Raw genomic sequence first — 23,441 nt, forward strand, 5'->3', positions numbered from 1 at the left:
TCAACTGGATCCAGAAATGAGTAGTCATGCAATTCAGAGACAAATTGGAATTCCTAAATCAACTGTTTTGAGCATTTTGAAGGCACATAAATATCATGCGTATCATATCACACTGACACAGGCATTAACACTGAAAGATATGCAAATACACATGCATTTCTGGCAATGGGTCTTGGAAATGATAAGAGGTGACAATGATTTTTTTTTAGATATGTTATGTTCACCGATGAAGCCACTTTCAAAAACTGTGACGAATTAAATCGTCATGATTGTCATTATTGGTCCCCTGTCAATCCACACTGGCACAGACCCTTGACAATCAACAAAAATGGTCGTTAATGGTCTGGTGTCGAATTTTAAATGGTTACTTGATACGACCATATTTTTTTGACTGAAATGTTACTGCGGTATCTTATTTACAACTTCTCCACGATGATTTGTTGGAGCTAATGGAAGATGTTGATTTATAAACTAGGCAACGAATGTGGTTCCAACAGGATGGAGCAGCTCCCCATTATGCTAAAAATGTGCAGAATGTTTTAAATTTACAGTACCCTGGTCAGCGGATAGGGCGCAGCAGACCAATACAGTGGCCTCTACATTCAGCTGACCTAACATCTCCCAATTTTTTCTTGCGGGGTTATTTAAAACATATTGTTTATGAAAGACAGCCCAAACCCAAAATGATACGTAGCAATGCATTTGAAGAGCATGTGCAGCCATACCACGGGATGTCCTGCTCAAAACTGCGGGCAACTTTCGCAGATGATTGACTTTATGCATTGAAGCAAATGGGGATAATTTTTAACAATTTCTTCATGGCTAATTTCATTAATTAAGCACATCAAATTGTGAGAGGCAAGGGGACTCACACTAATGAAGCACCCCAACATGTGAGAGGCAAGGGGACTCACACTAAAGAAGCACCCCCACGTGTGAGAGGCAAGGGGACTCACACTAATGAGCAACCCATGGGAACATCGTTCTACTATGCCCATGTCATTGTTCCTGGGTAATGCTAAAAGTAGGATACAGTACATTTTGTACAAAAGTAGCTTAATTTGGCATAACGAAAGAATTGGTACACATTTTTTATTGATTTGACATGTCTTTCTTGGATAATTCTAAATAAATCGGAGTTCTTACCAAATTTTACTTTTTTCTCAATTTCAGCACCATCTGTCAATGGTTTAAAAGAAATGTTTCACACAAAACTTGATTACTTTTTTATGTAGAATCCAAATCTGCAATAAAAAAATGGGCATTTCTATTTAAGATTTAAAAGTTGCCCCCCACCCCACACAAGGGGGTGGGGGCTGGAGGTCACATGTAATATCATTTGATGTCCCCCTCTGAGCTTACAAACTTGTTTTACCCACTATTTTTACCTGATGTATAGTTTTCGAGATAATCTCATCCAAAACTTCAGATGGACCACCCTGTACGTAAAATAAATCATTTAATCCAGAAGTCAATATGCAATATTATTTTAAAATATTTACACATTTGTTATTTTGCTTTATACAAATATCTATTGCATACAAAGTATATGTCACAAAGCTCTAAGAACCCTCTGTACTCTCTTGATGTCTGGGTGACAGTTTTGACAGGATTTTATGATCCTGAAATTAGTGTAATAAGCATTAAGAAAACAACTGTATAGATATAAACAGCATGAACATTTATGAACTTGACAAACTGCAGAGATGGATTACCGACTGGAAATGTAGGAAAAAGGGTCCTATGAACATGCGCTTGGAAATGCATTATTGCCACAGTAAATGGTGCTGACAAATAATGTTCCTTTGACCACATGCCATGTGTTTCTCCTGTGTAGCACACTGTGTGATTCACATAACATACCGTAAGCAGCAGAATGGTCTGGTATTCATGTTGGAAACAAGCCGAGAGAGTGTTTTTGTACGGCCAAGCAGATGGAAACAGTTGAGAGGCAGCACAGCTACACCAAAGCAAGTACTCTCACACACATCAACCACATCATATAACATTTCACGTCCCTTTTGGGTGTTTGTGTGATCATGGGTCCTTTCAGACAGACGAACATGCAGAGAGGCACCAGGCTGCATGTACACCAGATTTGTTGGCCTGGGTTCTACAGGATATTGAGGCAAACCCTAGTACAATCCTCAGGCAAGTGGCACGACAGTGTGGTGTAAGCCAAAATATGATAATGTGTATCCTGCATGACAACTGTTACTATCCCTATTACCTACAATCCTGTGGAAGCCACTTCGAACATCTGTTATGACATGAATGTGATGCAGCTCTGTATTGTGTTCCTGGAAGATTTGTTGTCGTTGTATGCACACTGTCCATTTCTGGACACATGTTCATAGGAACTTTTTCCCTCCATTTTCAGTCAGGAATCTGTCCCTCCAGTTTGGTGGTTTCTTAATGTTCATCTTGTTTAATCTTATTAAACTACTAGTGATTACTATAATGGAGTGTGGGCCATTCTGTAAAAATACACTTTTTTATTTATATTGTATTCATAAAACAGCAACAAGAATCTTTGCTAGTTTAAGATACAACATTTTACTACGTAGAGAACATGATACAGAACAAGAGAATAAAATGATGAAACTATCTCTTATGGAAGTATGTGCTTTTTACACTCTTATTCCTTTCTCTTTGTAACTGACATAAAAATTAAATCTTATAATTTGAAATGAAAGGAAAATACATTTATGGGCTTAAAACTATAACTGATGATCACAAATTTAAAACCATTTTCAAACATGTACTAAGTAGAAAAAAGGGAATAAAATGTATTTCAGTATTTCATCATAAAAATAATTTTTTATATATTTACATACAGAAACTTGGAGTTACAACTTTGTAAAATTAATAATTAAATATACAAGGGAATCATAAAATCATCTGTATGTCTAATAATATAAAGCCATCTGCATGTCTAATAGGAATTTATATATACAGTGAAGCAGGGATAAATTGTTTGTTCTGAAATTTATACAAAGACTTGAAAAAGCAAGCAGAAAAAAATAATAATAATTTCAAAAGGGCTGATAAAACCATTGGTTGAGCAGAACAAAGTGTTGAAATTTTTGTTTTGGTAGTTATGAGAACACCATTTTAAATAAAATAAAGAAACAAAGATAACTCCCACTGACGACACATAAATGCATGTCATTATTTTCAATATGTGTGTTCATGTTATGCTTTGAATCTTCTGTTATTTTTTCTGTTTCATTTCTTGTAGCCTCTGCTTCAGCATGTTACTGAAGTGAGAGTCAGAAGTAGTATCATTATCTTGTGAATCTGAAACAAGTAATTACACTCAATTATATGTCTGCTAAGCAGAAACAAGACTGTTTAATAAAAGTTCTCACCACACACTGGTAACACTAAATGTACATGTCTGTTCATTAATTTCAATAAACTTAATAATTGACATTTAATTCCCTGTAGATATCATATAAAACCATGGTTACAGCTGAGTAAGCAAAGCAACAGTACAACATTAGTAATCATGTCAGGTTCATGTAACTGTTTTCATCTATATGCAGTATTATTCAGAAGAGTGATGTGTATATACAAAATAGTTAGCTGAACTTGTATGTTTGGTCACCTGTGTGACAATGAATGACCATTCCATGGTGCCCTGTTGTTCCAAGTAGTGTTGTGATGTCTGCTGTGTACTTCAAGCAGTGGTATGATACAATTTATATGGTTATGCACTTCAGTTTCTTAGTGACAGTTGACAGTGTTCACACCTTTATTATGGCTCCAAGAGTGAAAAAATCTGTAGACAAAGGTGCTGCAATTGTGGTACCCAAACAAGCAGGTTTCTTTATGCCCTAAATTGTGAAACAATGTGGCATTTATACAGGGAGAATACAATACACCCTTCACCACCAGAAGACAACAAGTACCAATAAGGAGCTACCATGACTAGGACGACCCCATAAAACAGCTAAAAGTGATGAAAAATTAATCATAATTACTAGTAAGAAAACCAAGTTCAAAACAACAGCACAAATTCATGTAGAACTGGTTGAGCTGAACAAGAAAAACATATCTATTGCAAAAGTAAACAGGAGACTGACTGATGCCTGTTTAAAAGGACACGTGGCAGCAAGGAAACCCCTTCTGAAGCCCACAAATAAAAGAAGAGACTCCAATGGGCTATGAAACATAGTAATTAGACATATAAAGAATGACAGAAAGTGTTATTCATAGCTGAATCAAAATTCGAGATTTTTGATGCTAAGAAGAGGACATTTGTTCATTGATATGAAGGAGAAAGGGTGACCCTGCAGTGTATTCTACCTACAGTTAGACACAGTGGGGTTTCAATTATAGTTTGGGGATGTTTTTCAGGAGACAGAGTTGGTGACATTTTGAAAATAGAAGAGTGTACGGATCAATGAACTACCATTGCCTACTTCATTATCATATGATATCATGTGGACTGCACTTAATAGGGAAAGGGTTTACATTACAAGAAGATAATGACCCAAAATGTTGGCCAGTGTTTTGTAAGAAGCACATTGCATCAAAGAAAAAACAGAAGATACTGAAGGATACGGAGTGGTCCTCCCAAAGCCCTGATTGTAACCCTATTGAAATGATCTCAGATGAAGTAGACAGATGTATCCAGAATCTTCTCATAACAAGCAAAGAACATCTCTGGAATGTCATTAAGGATGTATGGAATCATATAGACTTGCAATACCTACAAAAACTTATTGACCACATGCCTCAATTTCATGAGGCACTCACTAAATCCATATACTTTGATAAAAGTAAAATATAATTTATCTGTTTGGATATAACTTTATCCCTCCAAAAATAAAGTTTTTTCCTGCTCCTATTTGAAATATCAGATAACAGTCATTGTTCATTGAAATTAATGAGCAGTACTGTATGAAATAACTAAGGTGGAAGCCACTGCCAATGACATCATCATTTTCTGAATGGGCTATATGCTGCTAGTTAATTTAGACTCACCATCATTGTCAGGGAACAAATTTGCATTTTGAACTTCTGCAGACCATGGTTTCTGATTTCCTGTGTGCTTATTAGGAGGAGGCGGTGGTGAATTTCCCTTGTCTGGTGTATTATGGCTCTCAGTAGCAATCTCAGCCTTTCTTCTTGCTCTTGCTAATATTGCACTCAGTTCTGATGAGCGAGCAGTTTTATACTGCAAAACAAAACATTACCTATATGATTGCTAATATACAATAAATGATAACAACTTCTTATCTACAATAAGTGTTAGGTGTTATCATTACTACAACACAGTAATAATAAATATCCAACGGCAAGAAAAAGACTGGCATTCTGCGCCACCTCTCCAAATGGCACTGTATAATTAGTAACATCAGTAATAACAAGATGTACACCTGACCAAATAACTTAATTTAAGAAACAAAGGTCTTACTAATATTTAATGTAAGAAAGAATGGAATGACATTCATAATTTTAACATGACTTTATAAACAGCAAAAATCAAATATACATACACCAGAAACATTTCTCTGTATTGTTATTTGGGAATCCAAACGATGACCTTCAGTCTTCCCACAGTAAGTCTCAAGCTGTGTTCGAGTAAGTGCAAACAGTTCATTCCCTGTCATACCTTTAAGCTGCTTACAGATCCTGAAATGATTAATTTTACATTTTAAGAAGGATTTTATAATTTTATGTAGTTTAACAGTGGTCACTTCATGTAGCTATTTTCACTCTTACTTCTCACTAAAGCCTTTTTCCTGCAGCCACTGCTGCACTTCGTCAGGTGTAGATTTCTGATCAATGTAAACTTCAGGAGTTTTCACAATATCAAGCTTCCTTGTTTTGCCTCGGTATAATGTCAACACTGTCTTCAGCTCCTCTTGCATTATGTCCTGCATACTTGGAGCTGTAATGCAAACCAATTCAGTTTGTAGTGTATGGAATTTTTTTTACATTTGATAAAATACTAAGTGTAATAATATTTTCACAATAGTAACAGAAAAAGGAACTAATGCTAAAAATGTATTTATCTTCCTGTTTGCTATACATGAGGTGTATTCAGAAAGTAAGGTCCAATTAGGCGCGAAATGGAAGCCACTGTGAAAATCCGATGGAACATCGCACAGATGTGTTGGGCAGTGCCTATAGCGTGCCTGTCGATCGCTTCACGTTGCTCTTTTCAGTTCAGAGCACAAAGTGTTCACATAGAGATGCCTAAAACAACAGTGTCTCCTGCAAAGTATGTGGATCTGGTATGAGATTCTGCCTGAAGCTATGCAGCCCACATAACATAAATGTCATGCATTTCTTTCTTCAAGGCAAATTTCAGCTGCATACTGCAGGGGCAATGAAGATGCTCCTGCAGCATTTTCTATGGGAAGTGTTTGATCGCTCACAATACAGCCCTCAATTTGCTCCCTCCATTATTCATCTCTGCTCACATGAACCGCTGGCTATGAATACAACATTTGGCTCAAACAATGAAAGGCAGACTAGTGTAGAGAATTGGTGGAAAGCACAGGTGGCTGCTTTCTGTGACAAGGGTACTGGAAAGTTTGTACAACATCATGACAACTGTAACAGTCAGAGAAGTGACTGGAGAGGTAGCTGGAAGGTATGGCTATGTGGTTTTCATTTCGCGACCAATTGGACCTTACTTTCTGAACAGCCCTCATAATATCAAAATTATTTGCATTTCATGTTCCAACAAATCTTGTCTTTCATGCACTGAGTGGCATGAGTATATACCATTGCTTAAATTGAAGATAATTCTTGAAAATACTGCAATTGCTCATTTTTTTTAAATAGCTTTGTTTGTTTATCCATTAAGTAGTTGCCAATTCTCACCAAGTTCATCATTAGACATACAATAGGTCAGCTGATAATTCTAGCTATTTGGAAGTCTGGTCTCATTATTTTTACATATTCCTTGCTTTATTTCAGTGGCCAGACATTTAAAATGATTAATACAGGATGGTAAGAAAGGAAGATAGGGTTTAGTAAGCATCCAGTCACAAAATGATTAAAAATGGAGCACAAGTTCAGACAGGGCTTATGGTCATTGATGAGTGCAAATGTTAGTTAAGGGCATGAGAAAATTTCTCAATCATCAAAATTGAAGTAGGAATGAGTGAAAAGTTTTCACACAGCATTAAGAAAGAACACATGTTTCACTCTTTTGTACATTTCAAATTGTTCATTTCTAAATGGTGCTTCCATGACAATGATTGGTTAACAGGAACTGTGACCAGCTGAGCATTATCACTAATAGCAAATTTCTGTGAGAAAGACGTACAATATCTGGTCACAAAATATGATCATTATTTCAACAATGGAGGCAATAATGTAGATAATTAATAGAACATATTTTGTGAACAATAAATATTATCGCCATTGTCTCTCAAGTTAATTTTTGTTTCTTTTTTTTCCGAATGCCACCTACTTTCCTAATGATCCTCATACAATCAACTACAGGATTTAGGGCTGTAAAAAAAGATACTTGAGACACCATGGATGAATGGATTGCAAAAAGCAGACTTGAGAGAGATTAAGATCAAATGATGGTTAAATTGTCATTAGAATCTCATCAATAGATTATTTTGGGTTCTTTCTTGAGTTAATTAACTATCTCTGCAATTGAACATCATCTCTGACCAAACCAATGTATGGCATGTATTTCATCTCCTACAACTATACAATATCTCCTCAATCAGATTTTCCAATGATCAAATTTTGTGTGCCACATGTCTAATTCACAGCTTCTCCAAAAGCAAGGTACAGACACATTATCAGTGTTTCAACTTCTAACATTGTTTTACCTAGCTTACAGCTTGGGTTTAGAGTTCTCCACTCTCATCCCAAGACCCTAACTTCACTCACATCCCCTTATTCACAGTCTCTACTCCACTTGTTCTATCTCCCCCTCCCCCCCCCCCCCCCCCCCCCCAACCCACTCTTCCAGCTCATTGTGAGCACCACGAGCTCATCTAACGCATTGCTGATGCAACATTCCTATCCCATGCACCAGTCACCTATCCTTCTCCTTCCGCAACCTACTCTTCCACTCCCTGTCTCCTTTCTTTCCTTACCCACACCACCCCATACAACTACTCACCACAGTCAAGCCACAGAGCTGAAGTGCCTAGTCAGCCAGCATGTTCTTATCATACAGGCGCGCACGTGTGTGTGTGTGTGTGTGTGTGTTTACTTCTTAAAGTTAATACTATAAGCCCCTTAAACTATGGCACAAAATGATGCACTTCCTGCCTACAGGTCTTCATATTCTACCCAATGAAATGATCCATTTAGCACACAGCCTTTTAAATATGCTTGTCAGATTTTTGGATTTTCTTACCTTGTCTTCCCTGTTCTAACATTGCTATGAAATTTCATATCCAGGTAGCCCCCTTACTAGAAAAGACATAAATAATTGGAGATTCACGTTTTAAACTATTGATATCATGTATAAACTGAGTCATTATAAGTGTACACTCTCATTTATGTGACCAGCACAGAAATGGCCCATACAAATTAATTATCGCAAGCAAACAGTCTCTGTCACATGTCAGGAACTGGCAACAGAACATAGTTTCATGTAGAACAGGAGGTTCCATGCACTTTTCAAGTTACTTTTCTCATTTATATCCTGTAATGAACACCCATGTTCTGCAACAGTGATGGTAAATTATCTTGATACACACAATTATTCCCCAGTTTGGATCTAAATAAAATGCATCATACCTCCTCTTTTAGCTCTTGCCTAAATCCTCCCCCCCTTTCCAACTGTCCACACCCTTTTTTACCTCTAAACCTGTGTAGTAAAGTGATTTGTCTAAAAGTGTCCTAAACTTGAAGGCCCTGTTGCACATGGTATGCCTTTGCCTCTCCCTTGCAATAGCATTAGAGTATAACATGGAACTTGTACCATGGCCTAATGTGAAATTTTTCCCTAGTACAAAGCATTGCCAATGGTGAAAGAAGTGTTACGTGATTTACTTATTAATTAGAATAAAAATTCTAGGGTATCAAACCTCAAACTTTTACATTTTTTTCTAGGACAACCATTCACAAAGTTACAGGAAATGGATTTTTTTTAAATATACACTACAGCACATATTCAAATACAGAGATATGTAAACAGGGAGAATATGTCTCTGCAGTCAATAACTCCTATATAAGACAAGTGTCTGGCGCAGTTGTTAGATCGGTTACTGCTGCTACAATGCCAGCTCATCAAGATTTAAGTGAGTTTGAACATGGTTTTATAGTCGGTGCCTGAGCAATGGGACACCACATCTCCAAAGCAGCGATGAAGTGGGGACTTTCCCATACAACCATTTCATGAGTGTACTTTGAATATTAGGAATCCAGTAAAACATCAAATCTTTGACATCACTGTGGCTGGAAAAAGATCCTGCAAGAACAGGACCAACAACAACTGAAGAGAATCATTCAATGTGACAGAAGTGCAGCCCCTCCACAAATTGCTGCAGATTTCAATGCTGGGCCATCAACAAGTGTCAACGTGTGAACCATTCAATGCGAATATCATCGATATGGTCTTTCAGAGCCAAAGGCCCACTCGTATACCCTTGATGACTGCACAACACAAAGCTTTACACCACGCCTGGGCCTGTCAACACCAATATTCGACTGTTGATGACTGGAAACATGTTGTCTGGTCAGAAAAGTCTCATTTGAAATTGTGTCGAGCAAATGAATATGCATGGGCATGGAGACAACCTCATGAATCCATGGATCCTGCATTTCAGCAGGGGACTGTTCAAGCTGGTGGAGGCTCTGTAATGGTGTGGGGCATGTGCAGTTGCAGTGATATGGGATCCCTGATATGTCTAGATATGACTCTGACAGATGACATGTACATAAGCATCATGTCTGATCACCTGCATCCATTCATGTCAATTGTGCATTCCGATGGACTTGGGCAATTCCAACAGGACAATGCAACACCCCACATGTCCAGAATTGCTACAGTGTGGCTCCAGGAACAATCTTCTGAGTTTAAACACTTCTGCTGCCCACCAAACTCCCCAGATATGAACATTATTGACCATATCCGGGATGCCTTTCAACATGCTGTTCAGAAGAGATCTCCACCCCCCTGTATTCTTATGGATTTATGGACTGCCCTGTAGGATTAATGGTGTCATTTCCCTCTAGCACTACTTCAGACATTAGTTGAGTGCATGCCATGCCGTGTTGCGGCACTTCTGTGTGCTTGTGGGGGCCCCCTACACAATATTAGGCAAGTGTGCCAGTTTCTTCAGCTCTTCAGTGTGTACATGACACTTACTTTATCTAAGCACTTCAGATATATTTTTAAAGTCATATTGACTGTTAATAGACCACGACTATTTAAAAAGTATGAAAAGGTGTGACTGGTAATGGTCTGCAAAAACCTTTTTCATACTTCAAATATGTTTTTGTTCCTGGTAACAGCTAACTTATTTATCATCTGCAATTACTATCCAACTTATTTTCCCCCCCTTCTTCCTTTACAAAATCTGCATTTACTAGTGTTCTTCCATTTCCTGCTCATACTGTCATCTTTCTTCTGCCTTCCACAATATCCCTACCTTCAGAAACCTAAAAATTTGGTAGTTTTTTTCTTATTTATACCTAAATTATGGTATCACTTTTCTCTCCACGTCACATTTATATTCTGTTTTCTACCTTTTCTAATTTTTTTTATTTTAAAAATCCAGTACTTTCAAATGTCAGCTACTAAACAAACACCTCAGTGGGTCTGAAAGTTTATAATTTATGTGTGCACTTAACACCAGTAATGGTAGGAAGATCCTCTCCAGGAATAGGATGCTACGTCAGGATGCTACAAACACAGAAATGTTTATGTGAGGTACTCTGGGCTCTCATTCCATTTTGGTCAGATTCATCTTTAGAAGAGTTCCCTAAAAGATCAGCTTGAAAAATAAATTTCTCTGATTTCACATAGTGCAGACTTGAACAGAAACTGGCAGCCAAATCAGGTAAATTTTTAAGTTCTATAGAAATAGCCGAAGTGGACCAATGTTCCTAATATTTTACACCTGTTTCCTTTCAACAGACGAGTATGAAGTCATAATGTTCCAATAGCTGTCAAAGTAGGTAATGTTGGACTGACATGCAGAAAATTGCAATAATATTTTGTATCATAAATCACAAAATTAAATTATTCACAACCATTTTGGTTTCATAAACAGTAGGCCATGGGGTGTACTCAGCAATTTCTGAACCCACATCTTGTTACACTATCTTCGGCTGAATAAACAGCAACAGGGACCTTTGAAAATCAGTTGTTTCTAATACCAGTTATTTAGGGGTATTAAATTACTTAAGTATGAGCTGTGAAGATGGGTTAGTGTAGCTAGATGAGGAGTTAAATAAGATAACGTGGAATGTAGAATGGTTATCATAAGCCAGATAAAAAGTTCTAATTGAATTAAAAAATAAGGTAACTTTAGAGGAAAAGGTATGGAGGAAATTCAAGAGTTAGCTTTATTGTAAATATGAATAAATATTATGGATATAGAAAGAAGTGATCTTAGACAGAATGGCAAAAGCTGCTTTAATAATAAGCAGAAGATATTCCATGGAAGTCATCCAAATCTATGCTCCAACATGTTCACATTCTCATCACAAAGTAGAAGACCTTTGTGAAGAGTTACAGAAGCTGATAAGTGACAGAAAATCCCATTACAAGGCAATAATGGGAAACAGACACTAAAGAACAATTCCTCAATAGGAAGGTTTGGGCACATCAGCAAAAATGGCATAGGTCCTATATTAGTAGAATACATGGGCAGAATCTGCCAAGAAGAAGAACATGATTGACATTAACATATTATTCCAAAAAAAGGCAGTGAGAAAATGGACTAATAGAGAACAAAAATGGGGCCAAAAATTAAATGATGCAACAGTCTTAAACCACAGTCAAACTGCAAGTTATCACACACTTGTAAGCTGCAGACTAAAACTAGATAAAAAGAATTGGAAAGAAGAAGAATCATCCAGTAGGAAGTAAGAAATATAGATAATCAGGATTTATCTAAAAATAGACAAGGTATACTGTGTAAAATTAAACAATAAGTCGAAACTCTCAGAAAATGCAGATTATACACGTAGTCCAAATGAGCAACAACTTGACAAAGTTAATTATGCAAACAGCAAAAGATACTGCAGGTATGAAGAAAACAAAACAAAAGAAAACCTCAAAAAGTGCAAAATAACTATTACAGGGAAGATGAGAGCTTTAAGCAAACAATAACTGGAACTTAATAGAATATGCTGAAGTGACCAAAACTGTTCACAAACATCTTCAAGAGGGTGTGTGGTCACAAATTGATATTCATAGAGGTATCTACAGATAATGCAAAATTCTAAGCGTTGATAGTCGATGGATGAATTGTGATGCTGCTGCACAATTTCACCACACAGCGGGCAAGGATAGTAAACAGGGGACATGTCTATACTAGGACATAAAGTCTATGCAAATTTCATTCCATGTACTCAGTTGGACAGTAACTGTGCCTTGTGGACAGGCGTGTACACAATATACACAGATGTCAGCATTTGAGGGAGGAGGCACAGTTGGGCTCAAAGATGACAGGTGGAGTAATCGGCAAATCATGCAACATCTGAATGGGAGCAATGCCACTGTTTGATGATGTTGGCTAGAATGGGTGAAATATGGCTGCAGACAGCATCAAAATGAAAACTGTTTCCCTAGAGAGACAACAGAATGTGAGGACCAAGCAATCATAAGAGAGGCACACAGAATCCTGGATTCATCATTATCATTGGTCTGCCATGCAACTGATACTTCAATGACCACAAGGACCATTAACAGGCACCCTGCAAAAAGGGGGGTGAGCTCACAGTGCCCCTTGGGTCAACTACCAATGACCTCTGTACACCAACAAGTCGGTTTGTTGTAGTGTTGGGCACATCCAGCCTAGAATCTCATTGACTACAGTTGAATTGTCTTCAGGGTTGAGTCCTGCTTTGAACTGCACCCTGACAACCAGCGAAGATATGTCTGGAGATGCCCCAGACAATGATGGGATACCAACCTGACAGTCATCCACCACATGGCCTGAAAATCACGAGTGATGGTCTGGGGCGCCATTTCATTTCGTAGCAGGACCCCTTTGGTTGTCATCCAGAGCATCCTTTCAGCATACTGGTCCATCAATGATATTCTACATTCTGTTTTGTTGCCCTTCATCACGGGTCATCCTGGGCTTACATGTCAGTAAGATAATGCCTGTGTGTACACGATGAGAGATTCAGCTGCTTATCTTCATGTTTTCCAAACCCTACCTTGCCCAGCAAGGATGCTGGGCCTCTCCCCAAATGAGAATTTTCAGTATTGTGGACAGCATCCTCCAACCAGCTTAAGATTTGATGATGTAATGTGCCAAATTGGCAGAATTTGGCACGATATCTCTCAGGAGAACATCCAGCAACTGTATCAATCAATGCCAAGCTGAATAACTGCTTGCATAAGGGCCATATGTGGATCAACATGTTACTGACTTGCTCAATTTGTGAAGCTCTTTCTATTAAACAAATCATCGAATTTTTCTGAAACTGTAATCCTTTGTTTGTCTGTACATGTACATCATATATACAGATTTCCATCCCATTCAGGTAATTCCTTCTAGGTGTTAAAAAAAAAAAAACCAGAAACTCACTTTGGTATATCTCACATTTCCTTAGTTACGATGGAAAATAGCACAATAATTAACAAAATATAGAAAAATGTCCAAGCAGTCCAAGATTTCTTTACATGTTTGTATATGTTAACAAATTAATAAGATACAGACTTAGATAATAATAGATTATTGAGAGCGCTAGCATAATGCCAGACAAGATGTATAAAGACATTCAAGGCATGAAGAAGACACTGAGAGAGGCCGAGAGATGATGGCGTTCTAATAAAAATATTATGAGCTGGAAGAAAAGGTGTACAAAACAACTTGCAAAATTATTTATAGAATGTTTGTTAACGAAAACAATTACGCAAAACTGGACATTGTTGTCATTCTCCTTCCGTGATGTACAAAATATTCACTTATACAGCCACCAATCACATTGAAAAAAAATTTGATTTTAATCAGCCAAAGGAACAAGCTGGCTTTACAAGTGGATATAGCACAATGGGTCTCTTGCAAGTTATAAAATAAATCACAGAATGAAGCAATGAGTATGAATTAACACTTTGTCTGGGATTCATTGATTTTGAGAAAACTTTTGTCTCAGTTTCAATAAAATTTGGACTAAAAAACCTTGGCAAACAAGGCACTGATTCAACTCATGTTAGTATACTGAGGAATACATACTGCTTTCACTGATTTTCTTGACACATTTATGTACACAATGTCAAAATTGTCACCATGTGAACAGAAGCAAGAGAGAATGTAGGTTTATTGGGACCTTTATCCATATGGAAGAGAGCATGCTGACAACTAGAGGGGCTGAATAAAAATATGAAAACACCATGAGAAAGGCATGCTTGAACACAAATGCACGTGCTAGCCAAGCCCATAGGTTTTGCTGTTCTATTTGGCCACAAATGGCACTTGTGCGATGTCCTCAACATGCTGCAAGTTTAATGTTTCACTCGCAAACCATGTCAGTGTCAAAACAACATGAAAGGAGCTCCAGAACCAGGGAATTGCAGGGTGAGCTGGAATTCGAACCACTCATCAGTAATCCAAATGTCCATAACAGAGAAACATGATGGCAAAGCCACAGAACCAGGACTCTGGAGCATTGGAAGAAAACAGTTTGGTTGTATGAGTCTTGTTTCACACTGTTTCCAACTTCTAGCCAAATTTACATCCCAATAGTGAAACATAGCGAGGGTATAGTGATGATTTGGGCAGCAATATTGTGGTACTCCATGGGCCCCATAGTTACTCTGCAAGGTCACATTACTGCCAAGAATTATTTGACTATTTTGGCTGATCAGGTCCATCCCATGGTACAATTTTTGTTCCTCAATGGTGCTGTGTTTCACGATGACAGGGGCCCTACCTCAGTATTATTGAGCCATTGTGGTCTACTTCGGAGAGAAGGGTGCTTCATTGCTATCCACCTCTATCATCATTATCTGAACATGCTAATGTTTTGGAGGACGAAAATTATAAGATTTCCTTGAGAACCATACAGGACCTCTATTTAACTATTCCTAGACGGCTGGAGTCTGTTTTGAATGCCAATGGTTTTCCTGAGCTGTATTAGGCATGGCAATGTGTTGTGGTTATGGTGTTTCCATATTTTTGTCCAACTCTTGTATTTCAAATCCATCAAAAATAAATAAGGAAGCTGGCTTCATCATTATGATTTCAACATACCAAATTTTTAAAGTTATGTGCTTTGACAACACCAACGAACCCTGATATTCTTATCTCCTACATCATTATAATGCATGCTTTTATATTATAAACACTTTATAGAACATTTGGTCAAAAATAACACCAATTGTCATACAGGTCACATTTCACATCTTATTCCACCATCTGAAATTAAAACTACATGAAAAGCAACTTGAATCATGGTAGATCATTTCAAAGAAATCAGAGGAGGGCCGGCCGGAGTGGCCGAGCGATTCTAGGCACTACAGTCTGGAACCGCGCGACCACTATGGTCGCAGGTTTGAATCCTGCCTCGGGCATGGATGTGTGTGATGTCCTTAGGTTAGTTAGGTTATAAGTTCTAGGGGACTGATGACCTCAGAAGTTAAGTCCTGTAGTGCTCAGAGCCCAATCAGAGGAGGTTGTGAAAGCTATTCCAGAAGACTGGTTTCAGAGTATTTACCAGTACTGAAGATACATTATTCCAAATACTTATGAGGCACACCTGACTGCTAGTGAAATAGCACATCAATCTTCACCATGCCTAAATTATTTCAGGACAAAAAATTCATTCTCAGTCTCTACTTAGTGGTTCTCAAACACTAACAAAGAGTGTATGCAAATTTCCTTATTTCACTAAAGAAATTTAAAATTTATGAAATTATATGATAGAGTAGTTACCTCGTGATAGTACAGTACTCGTTCTGGGTGTATGTGAAATGGACTTAGGTTCAGAGTCAGTTGGTGTGGATACCGGAAGAGGAGGGGGTGGTGGGGCAGGGGGAGAATGATTCACACTTCTCTGCAGGCTGCCATCATCAGAACTCTGTTCAGAGTCGAAAGTCATTTCTGTAACTCGGCATATCAAACAATACTGATAAGTGACAGTAATATGGTTAGTTAACTACTTAAGTTAGTTAACCTTACAAATAGGTTATTTGTATGCAGTTCAGCAAAACAGAAAATGCTTACGTCAATTTTATTGGAGTAGTACTAACACTGTGCACATATATGGAAGTTTTTAGAGCTGATAGATGCAAAGTCTCTAGCAAGAAAACTTATTACTAGTGACACATTTGCTAAACAAAAGATACTGCAGATATGGTTGAGCATAGGCAACTGTTACTGCTGTTGCAGGAGCCAAATAAATTACAATTTGAATATAAAATCTGTTCTCAACATCATAGTTATTTGTCATACGTGGTCTTGGTATAGCTAGTACACTGTAGTGTTTCTCAAGTCTCTTAGCCACCAAACACATTCATTCTGAAGGCATCTATAGTGTTCCATGTCATTAGATTCATTCTTTATCTTTGGGCTTAACATAAAATGAAGTGTCACCAGGAACTCAATGTGGAAAACTACAGATTTACATTTTTTTATTTCAATAAAATTGCAATTGAGGTAATGCTTAGCACAAGCGCATATATATTTTTCACTTTTAATGATAAAGGGCTCTTAAGAAACAGTTTCTTCTACATTCACAGCACACTTTTACACACAAAAACCTCTGTGCACATTGAGACAGGAAAATGGGACAGCACATGATAGAAGGAAAATAAAAGAACTGAAGTAGTTATGTTCTTACATATAAGTACATTTATTCACTTTCACAATACATATTATCAGATAACAATCAATATAATTAAAAATATACATTCAAATCACCTTTTACAGTAAAAATGGCAAAGGTAAACAAATCTGTTATAACAAACACCATACTACACAATATACAAACAAGGGATCTTTGGAATGCAAGAATTCAGTACACAGTTGAAAGAGACACCACAATTAGCTATCATGGACAATGGACAGTTGCTTTCTTTTTTTTAGACAAACAACAACAACAGGTCACTACATAAAACTCCAGTTTTTGATAATGAGTAAGACAGCAAATTCATCAAACAATTGACAAGTTCACAATCACATCTCCATGTATATTAAAAATATATAGTGTTTACTGCAGGCATTATAACCTTTTAATAATACATAAATCGTATTTATGTTAAGCTGAGCTTATTATTATGAGATTAAATATATACATCCTGTATGTTATCCACTGTGTCATCTGTTTCATGAAAATACTATAAAAATATACCAAAAGCAATTTCTTGGGGTAACGACAGATACAGAAATGTAAATCGCCAAAAAGAAATGAATGCAATTAGATAGACAGCATAGGTTCTAATGTGTATTCTCCTACCCCATCTAAAACATTTGTCGGTTTTTTTTTCTTACTTATTTATGTTAGGTAAATGAAGTATTAAAAATTATTTAGTTTACAGCTGTTATTTCAGTTTTCCACATACAGTATCACTACAACACAGCACTCACTTTGCACTGTCTTTTTTTTTTTTTTTTTGTTTTCTCTATATCAGTGCATTAAGAGCTTTTACAACATTATAGTAAGCTTGACGGTACTTAAATGGTAGAGGTATTGTAAATGAACTTCACTTAGCATGTGGAACCCAACAATATTAAAACTTTCTAAGTCACTTAAATGTGTGATACCAGGTAGACTGTTAAAATACAGGAGTATCATAATTCAGAAATTAAATGAAACTTAACATATTAAATTTAAATGTCATATAATATTAACTAATATTGAATGCTGAAATTATTCCTAAGAGCTTGAATATTTATTCAAAATCTAAGTGAGGTGATGGTGATGTAACTGTTTATAAACAAATAATAATAATTCTGTGGCAAATTTGGATAAAAATCTACTTAAAGCTTTTTAATGCCAAATGTATACTGTTGATGCAAAGAAACTCTAATTACATACAATATCACTTTTTCTGCCCACTCTGCAGCATCAGTATTCACACAAACTCATCACTAAACTTCACTGCTATCCAGACAAGACTGAAATACAGTGCTTCTTCTTTGAGGATTTATGCAATAAATGACAGACTTTTTCATTCTTCTGGATGTAACTTCATTGTGTTTGCACATAGAATATAAGGTGAATTTGCTACAAAAATTAAATGTAACTGGCAGAAGATTACCAAAGTGCATTATAAATTTCAGGAATAAGTTACATTACTTAGCTAACAAAGCCAACAAATAAACATGTAGATACATACACAAAATAACAACACATCAGATGTAGATGACAGAAAAATACTTAAATAAAGGAAAAAACTGTGAAGCAGGTGTGCCAATAAGAGAAGTAATGCTCTAAATCTATATAATCTGTAATATACTTGTGTATAAAATGTTGTATATACAACACAAATGTTCTAGTGTATTACTAAATCTGTTGCATTATGCAGAAACAAAGAGTCACAAATTAACATGGAGCACAATTAACATTGAAAGAATATTAATTTTCCAGCACATGCATGAAGATTAAAAAGCTGATGAATGATAGGCGCTATGGCAACAAGACATTGAAACCAATATATAAAGAAATTTTAGTTGTTTTCTTAGACGTTTTCAAAATTAATCTGCCACAGGACTGGTTTTAAAAAGGAAAAAAGAGAATAGTACTGTGCTTGTTCATGTTTTGCACTATAATTTATACACTGCAGTTTTGTTAATTTGCAATCTCAGACTCAGTTCAAAGGTTTTTGGTTTTCCTTGATTGTAATAGGGAGTTGACTGTAACAAATATTCCAGTCCTTAACAATGATCAATGGACAAACAAAGCAATCACTGTTCTTCTTTACACCAGAAGCATGACCCTATGTTTAAAATGTGTGTAGATAACAAGAAAAAGTGGAATGAAAAAAGCTACATGTATTTAAAATTTTGTTATATAAAATGACAGTAAATACTAAATGAGCTGTACTGACAAAAGGTTAGATAAGAGGAAATAAATCTGCCGAGAAATCTTGAGACAAGCAGAGATACCATGTTGTGGCACAGGTGAACTCATTCAGTATTAGTTTATTTACAGTAGGTTGGGATACATAAATTGAAGATATATTTTATAGTGACGAGAAAATTGTCTGTGTTATGCAAACAAGAAAAACAAAGCTTGAAATTAGTAAGGATTAGTATAGGGACTAGCTGAAGGTATGAAAATCCGTTACTGCTCATTTTATATCATTAGAGTTTAAATCCTGGACACCCTGTTTTCACTAAGTTCTGTCTAAAATTGAACAGCAATAGTAAAGATTATTTTTAAATGCTTAAATTCTTCTTTATGAATATCAATCTTTTATATAGTTTTAATACTATCAGTGACTAGATAAATTAACAGTGTGCCAGTTCTTTTATATTTTTATATGGCAGTACTAATGTCAGCCAAGTTTATGGTTTTAAGCATTTATGAATACTTAATTCTGAAATCTATTTTCAGTATAAGAAAATGACCATGTTAAGAAATATTAAGCAGAAAAGTAAAGTTTCAAGTATCAGAAAAATCTAGGCTTTCCCATTATAGCACAGATAAAGCTCAACACCAAAGCAAGTGAACGGTGCAGATGTCAATAATTTTCTACAAGCATAAATACAGCATGTGTAATAGATTTACTGAAATCTTTGCTGATAGAAAATTACATCAATGCACAGTGAAACTGAAAAAAATACATTTTCACCTCCCTGATCAAAAATTACCATACACATCCCACAGTTCCTAACAGTCTCTTCAATTATTCATGAATATTAATAAGTGTTTTTTAACTTCAAACCAAATTTGTCAGGTAATGTTTCCCAATTTTCATAGCAGACTTAAAAAGTTTTGGCTCTGTCACTCATTTCAGTAAAGTGAGCTTCTCTGTTCCATTCACACTTATGATATTCCTCTTTTTCTGTAACCTTTCTTTAGAAAAAGAACCGTACACCACTAGGAAAAATTATCAGGGTTTTATATTTTTAATTCAGGACATGAACCTAGTGGCACAGTATGTGGTTTCCTTTGTTTATTCAAATTAGTCTTAATGTTAGCTTACTGTTCTATCACCTATGTTGCAGTTATTTTGTGTATGATTATACGTACTGCAGAATGTTAATACTCCTATCAAAGCACATGTGCATCTGAGACAATTATGGATGCAGTGAACTGTAAAAACTGCAAACCATTCTTCGAAGGTAATACATCGTAAAATCTTTTCATGAAAAAAGAATCAAATGAATTAACATTACAATGAATGCAAATATTCTAGATGCCATGACAAAAGAGAGAGGACAATCAGAAAAAAACATTTTTTAAAAGGAATTAAATTTCCTATGATTGTTAGGCAACAGTGTAAAATGTGATCACATTTTAGAGATGAATTACTGATTGAGTAGCACCTGGACACATTGTAAACAATTAAAGACTAACTCTTTACTGCTAATGTCCCACAAAACTGGAGATCTAAATTTTTTAAGGGAGTAATATCACTAACTTAAGCACCAAAGAATGGATTATGGATAATGAAATAGCATGAACAGACAGTTTGAAAGCAATGATATCTGATGGTAAATGAAATGACACATCTATATGAGTGAGGTAGATACATATCACTGTACCAACAAGTATTATGTAAGTGATGAAGCCTTAAAATCAGCTATAGTCTCACAAATACTTCCTGTGAACAGTTAACTAATTCATGTATTGCATTGAAAACTGACCAAATGAGGAGACTGTGAAATATGATAGTTAAATCACTACATTAGCCTGACATAATGTGTAATTAGTAAACATGCAGGCCCAATGTTTATTTGCACTTTCCTCAGTTTAATAAAAGATTATCAATAATATTGTGTAAGCTTATATGAAACTATGATGAGTATTGTAACATGTCGGCACATACAGAAAAAATGTAATTAAAGTTCATAATAAAAGGCAGTCATTTCTATACAACATAACAATAAATTGTTTTTCTTCTATATGTGTGTTCTCATCTTGTGGCAGTTCTCAGGTATTACAAGGATTTGAATACCTATACTGTATCTGCTGTTCATGTGTGACACTGGATGCAAACAATTCATTCTCTGTCTGTGTAAAGCATATCAGCATTTACATACTGCCACTGCTTTCCTCTGACACTGCTGCTTCAAATTTTCATGTATGTGATTTTATTGTGAAACAAATTGTTTCATTGAAGTCATTGTCGCAATGTAGTCACTTACATTCATATTGTCATAAAGTACTGGGATGTATCCCTTTCTTAGCAAATTGAAAGCCTTAAAAAACAGTGAATATTCTGGCCTTTTTGAGGACGGAGCTTGGGACTTTCCACAAAGTCCTCAAATATTTAGAAGTATCTAAATTCACCTTTCTTTCCAAGTCTTTCTTTACGAACCCAGTCAGCTGGGGCAGGAGGTGGAATTGGTGGTGAGCGTGTGGGCATTCTTCCATCACCTGACCCTCCATCACGTGGCGAATCCTTCAAAGTGAAAACACAAAGTAACTTCTCTCAGAATCATGTAAGAGACACTAGTATATAAATATAATATGTACTTCAAAGCTAAACTGTCACACACTAACTAAACAAGTGTACCATTCAATCAAAATTAAAGTCACATTACTAACTCTTGAAGCATGCATTACCTACTTAGAAACTAACAACTACACAAGGATATTTCTGAAGGTATTGTACACTGATAGGGTCATATGAATGTACACAGATCAAACAGTCTGAAACTAGTGTATTACATGACCTGTGAGATATACACTGTCGAGTCAGATTAATGTGACAACCTACCAAAAGCCTGAATAACCACCTTTTGCAGCACACGACATGCATGAAGAGAGTCAGTAAGGTTCTGGAAGGTACTGACAAGGATGTGGAGTCACAATGACTCCAGTGTCATGCAAGCTGCACAAGGTTCCTCGGTTGAGCCTGATTAAGGTGATCCTACAGATTCCTGACTGGGTTTAAATTCGGGGAGTTTGCTGGCCAGGAGAGTGTGGTAAACTCACCACAGTGCTCTTCGTACCATGCACATAAACTAAAAACTGTGTGAAATGTCGCATTGACCTGCTGGTAAATGTAGAGGAAATGCAAACTGCATGTAGGAGTGGACATGGCCCCAAGGATGAACACATACATGCATTGATCCATCGTGCCTTCCACAATTCTGAGATCATGCAGGAAAAGACTCAAACATTCCCCAGACCATAATGCTCCCTCCTGGTTTCAGGGTGTTTGTTTTCAGATGTTTCACAGCATACATGCAAACAGCCAGATGTTCAATGCATGTGGATCATAAAACATTATTCATCTGAAAAGGCCACCTGTTGCCATTAAGTGGACATCCAGTTGCTATACTGCACGTACATTCAAGGCTTCATTATCAATTAACAACAGTCAGCATGGTTGCATGAACCAGTTGCCCACTGCAGTGGCCCGTATGCAGCAACATTTGTTGAACAGTCATTGAGGAGACATTGGTGGTTGCCCCATGATTCATCAGGGTGGTCAGTTACTCAACAGTTGCATGTCTATTCATCTGTGCACATCTCTGCAGCCACCATTCATCCATCATCTATGGCCTATGGTGCACCAAAGTTGCCTCGACACTAGTTTTGGAATCACCATTTTGCCATGCATGGTATACTTTAAACATGGCAGCACATGAACAGTTTACAAACTTAGCCGTTTCAGAAATGTTTCCATTCTTGGCCCAAAAGTCAATGATTTTGGATGTCAGATAAATTGCTTGTTTTCACATTAAGATAATGACTGCACTGTTTCTTGCGACCCCCAACATGCTTTATATACCCTCCACTGCTAGTGCTCCCACCTGCTGTCTGTGAGTGGTTATTGCATGTTGATGTCAAAAATAAACTAATTAATGTGACTGGACCATGTAAGAACAATTCATTTTATAAAGTAATCACCAGGCTTTAAGAATCAGTTGCAGTATCAATCAAAATTAGAGTCACATTACTTACTCTTAAAGCAGGTATTATCAACTTAGAAACTAAGCTAGAGCTAAGATGCTTGGAATGTTTTAGATTTAGTATTTGGCCAGAAGGAGCTTGATATATGAAATACAGGTTCTGTATTCAGAGGTGACATGGAAAACAAAAGATAGAAAATGGTAAATAACAGCAGCTAAGACTCGAACAAAAAGGGACATAAGCCAGTTAGAATATAGGGCCAAGTTAAACAAAAGTACTGGACATAG

The 23,441-nt window shown here is 36.5% G+C and overlaps 1 protein-coding gene across 3 annotated transcripts in view; it reads right to left on the bottom strand.

Moving 5' to 3' along the window:
* Positions 1–2,537: 2,537 nt before the first annotated feature.
* LOC124554913 (epidermal growth factor receptor kinase substrate 8-like protein 2) overlaps positions 2,538–23,441 on the bottom strand; it is a 197,047-nt gene continuing 176,143 nt past the window's right edge. For all 3 annotated transcript variants that reach the window (XM_047128600.1, XM_047128602.1, XM_047128601.1), the window contains exons 14-19: positions 21,583–21,694; positions 16,056–16,223; positions 5,734–5,902; positions 5,508–5,643; positions 4,993–5,185; positions 2,538–3,300 (exon numbers count right to left, since the gene is read on the bottom strand). In XM_047128600.1, the coding sequence (XP_046984556.1) occupies positions 3,215–3,300; positions 4,993–5,185; positions 5,508–5,643; positions 5,734–5,902; positions 16,056–16,223; positions 21,583–21,694 (864 nt within the window). In that variant the 3' untranslated portion in view covers positions 2,538–3,214. The remainder of the gene's footprint in view (positions 3,301–4,992; positions 5,186–5,507; positions 5,644–5,733; positions 5,903–16,055; positions 16,224–21,582; positions 21,695–23,441) is intronic.

The sequence above is a fragment of the Schistocerca americana genome, chromosome X (genome assembly GCF_021461395.2).
Source record: "Schistocerca americana isolate TAMUIC-IGC-003095 chromosome X, iqSchAmer2.1, whole genome shotgun sequence".
Taxonomy (NCBI): domain Eukaryota; kingdom Metazoa; phylum Arthropoda; class Insecta; order Orthoptera; family Acrididae; genus Schistocerca; species Schistocerca americana.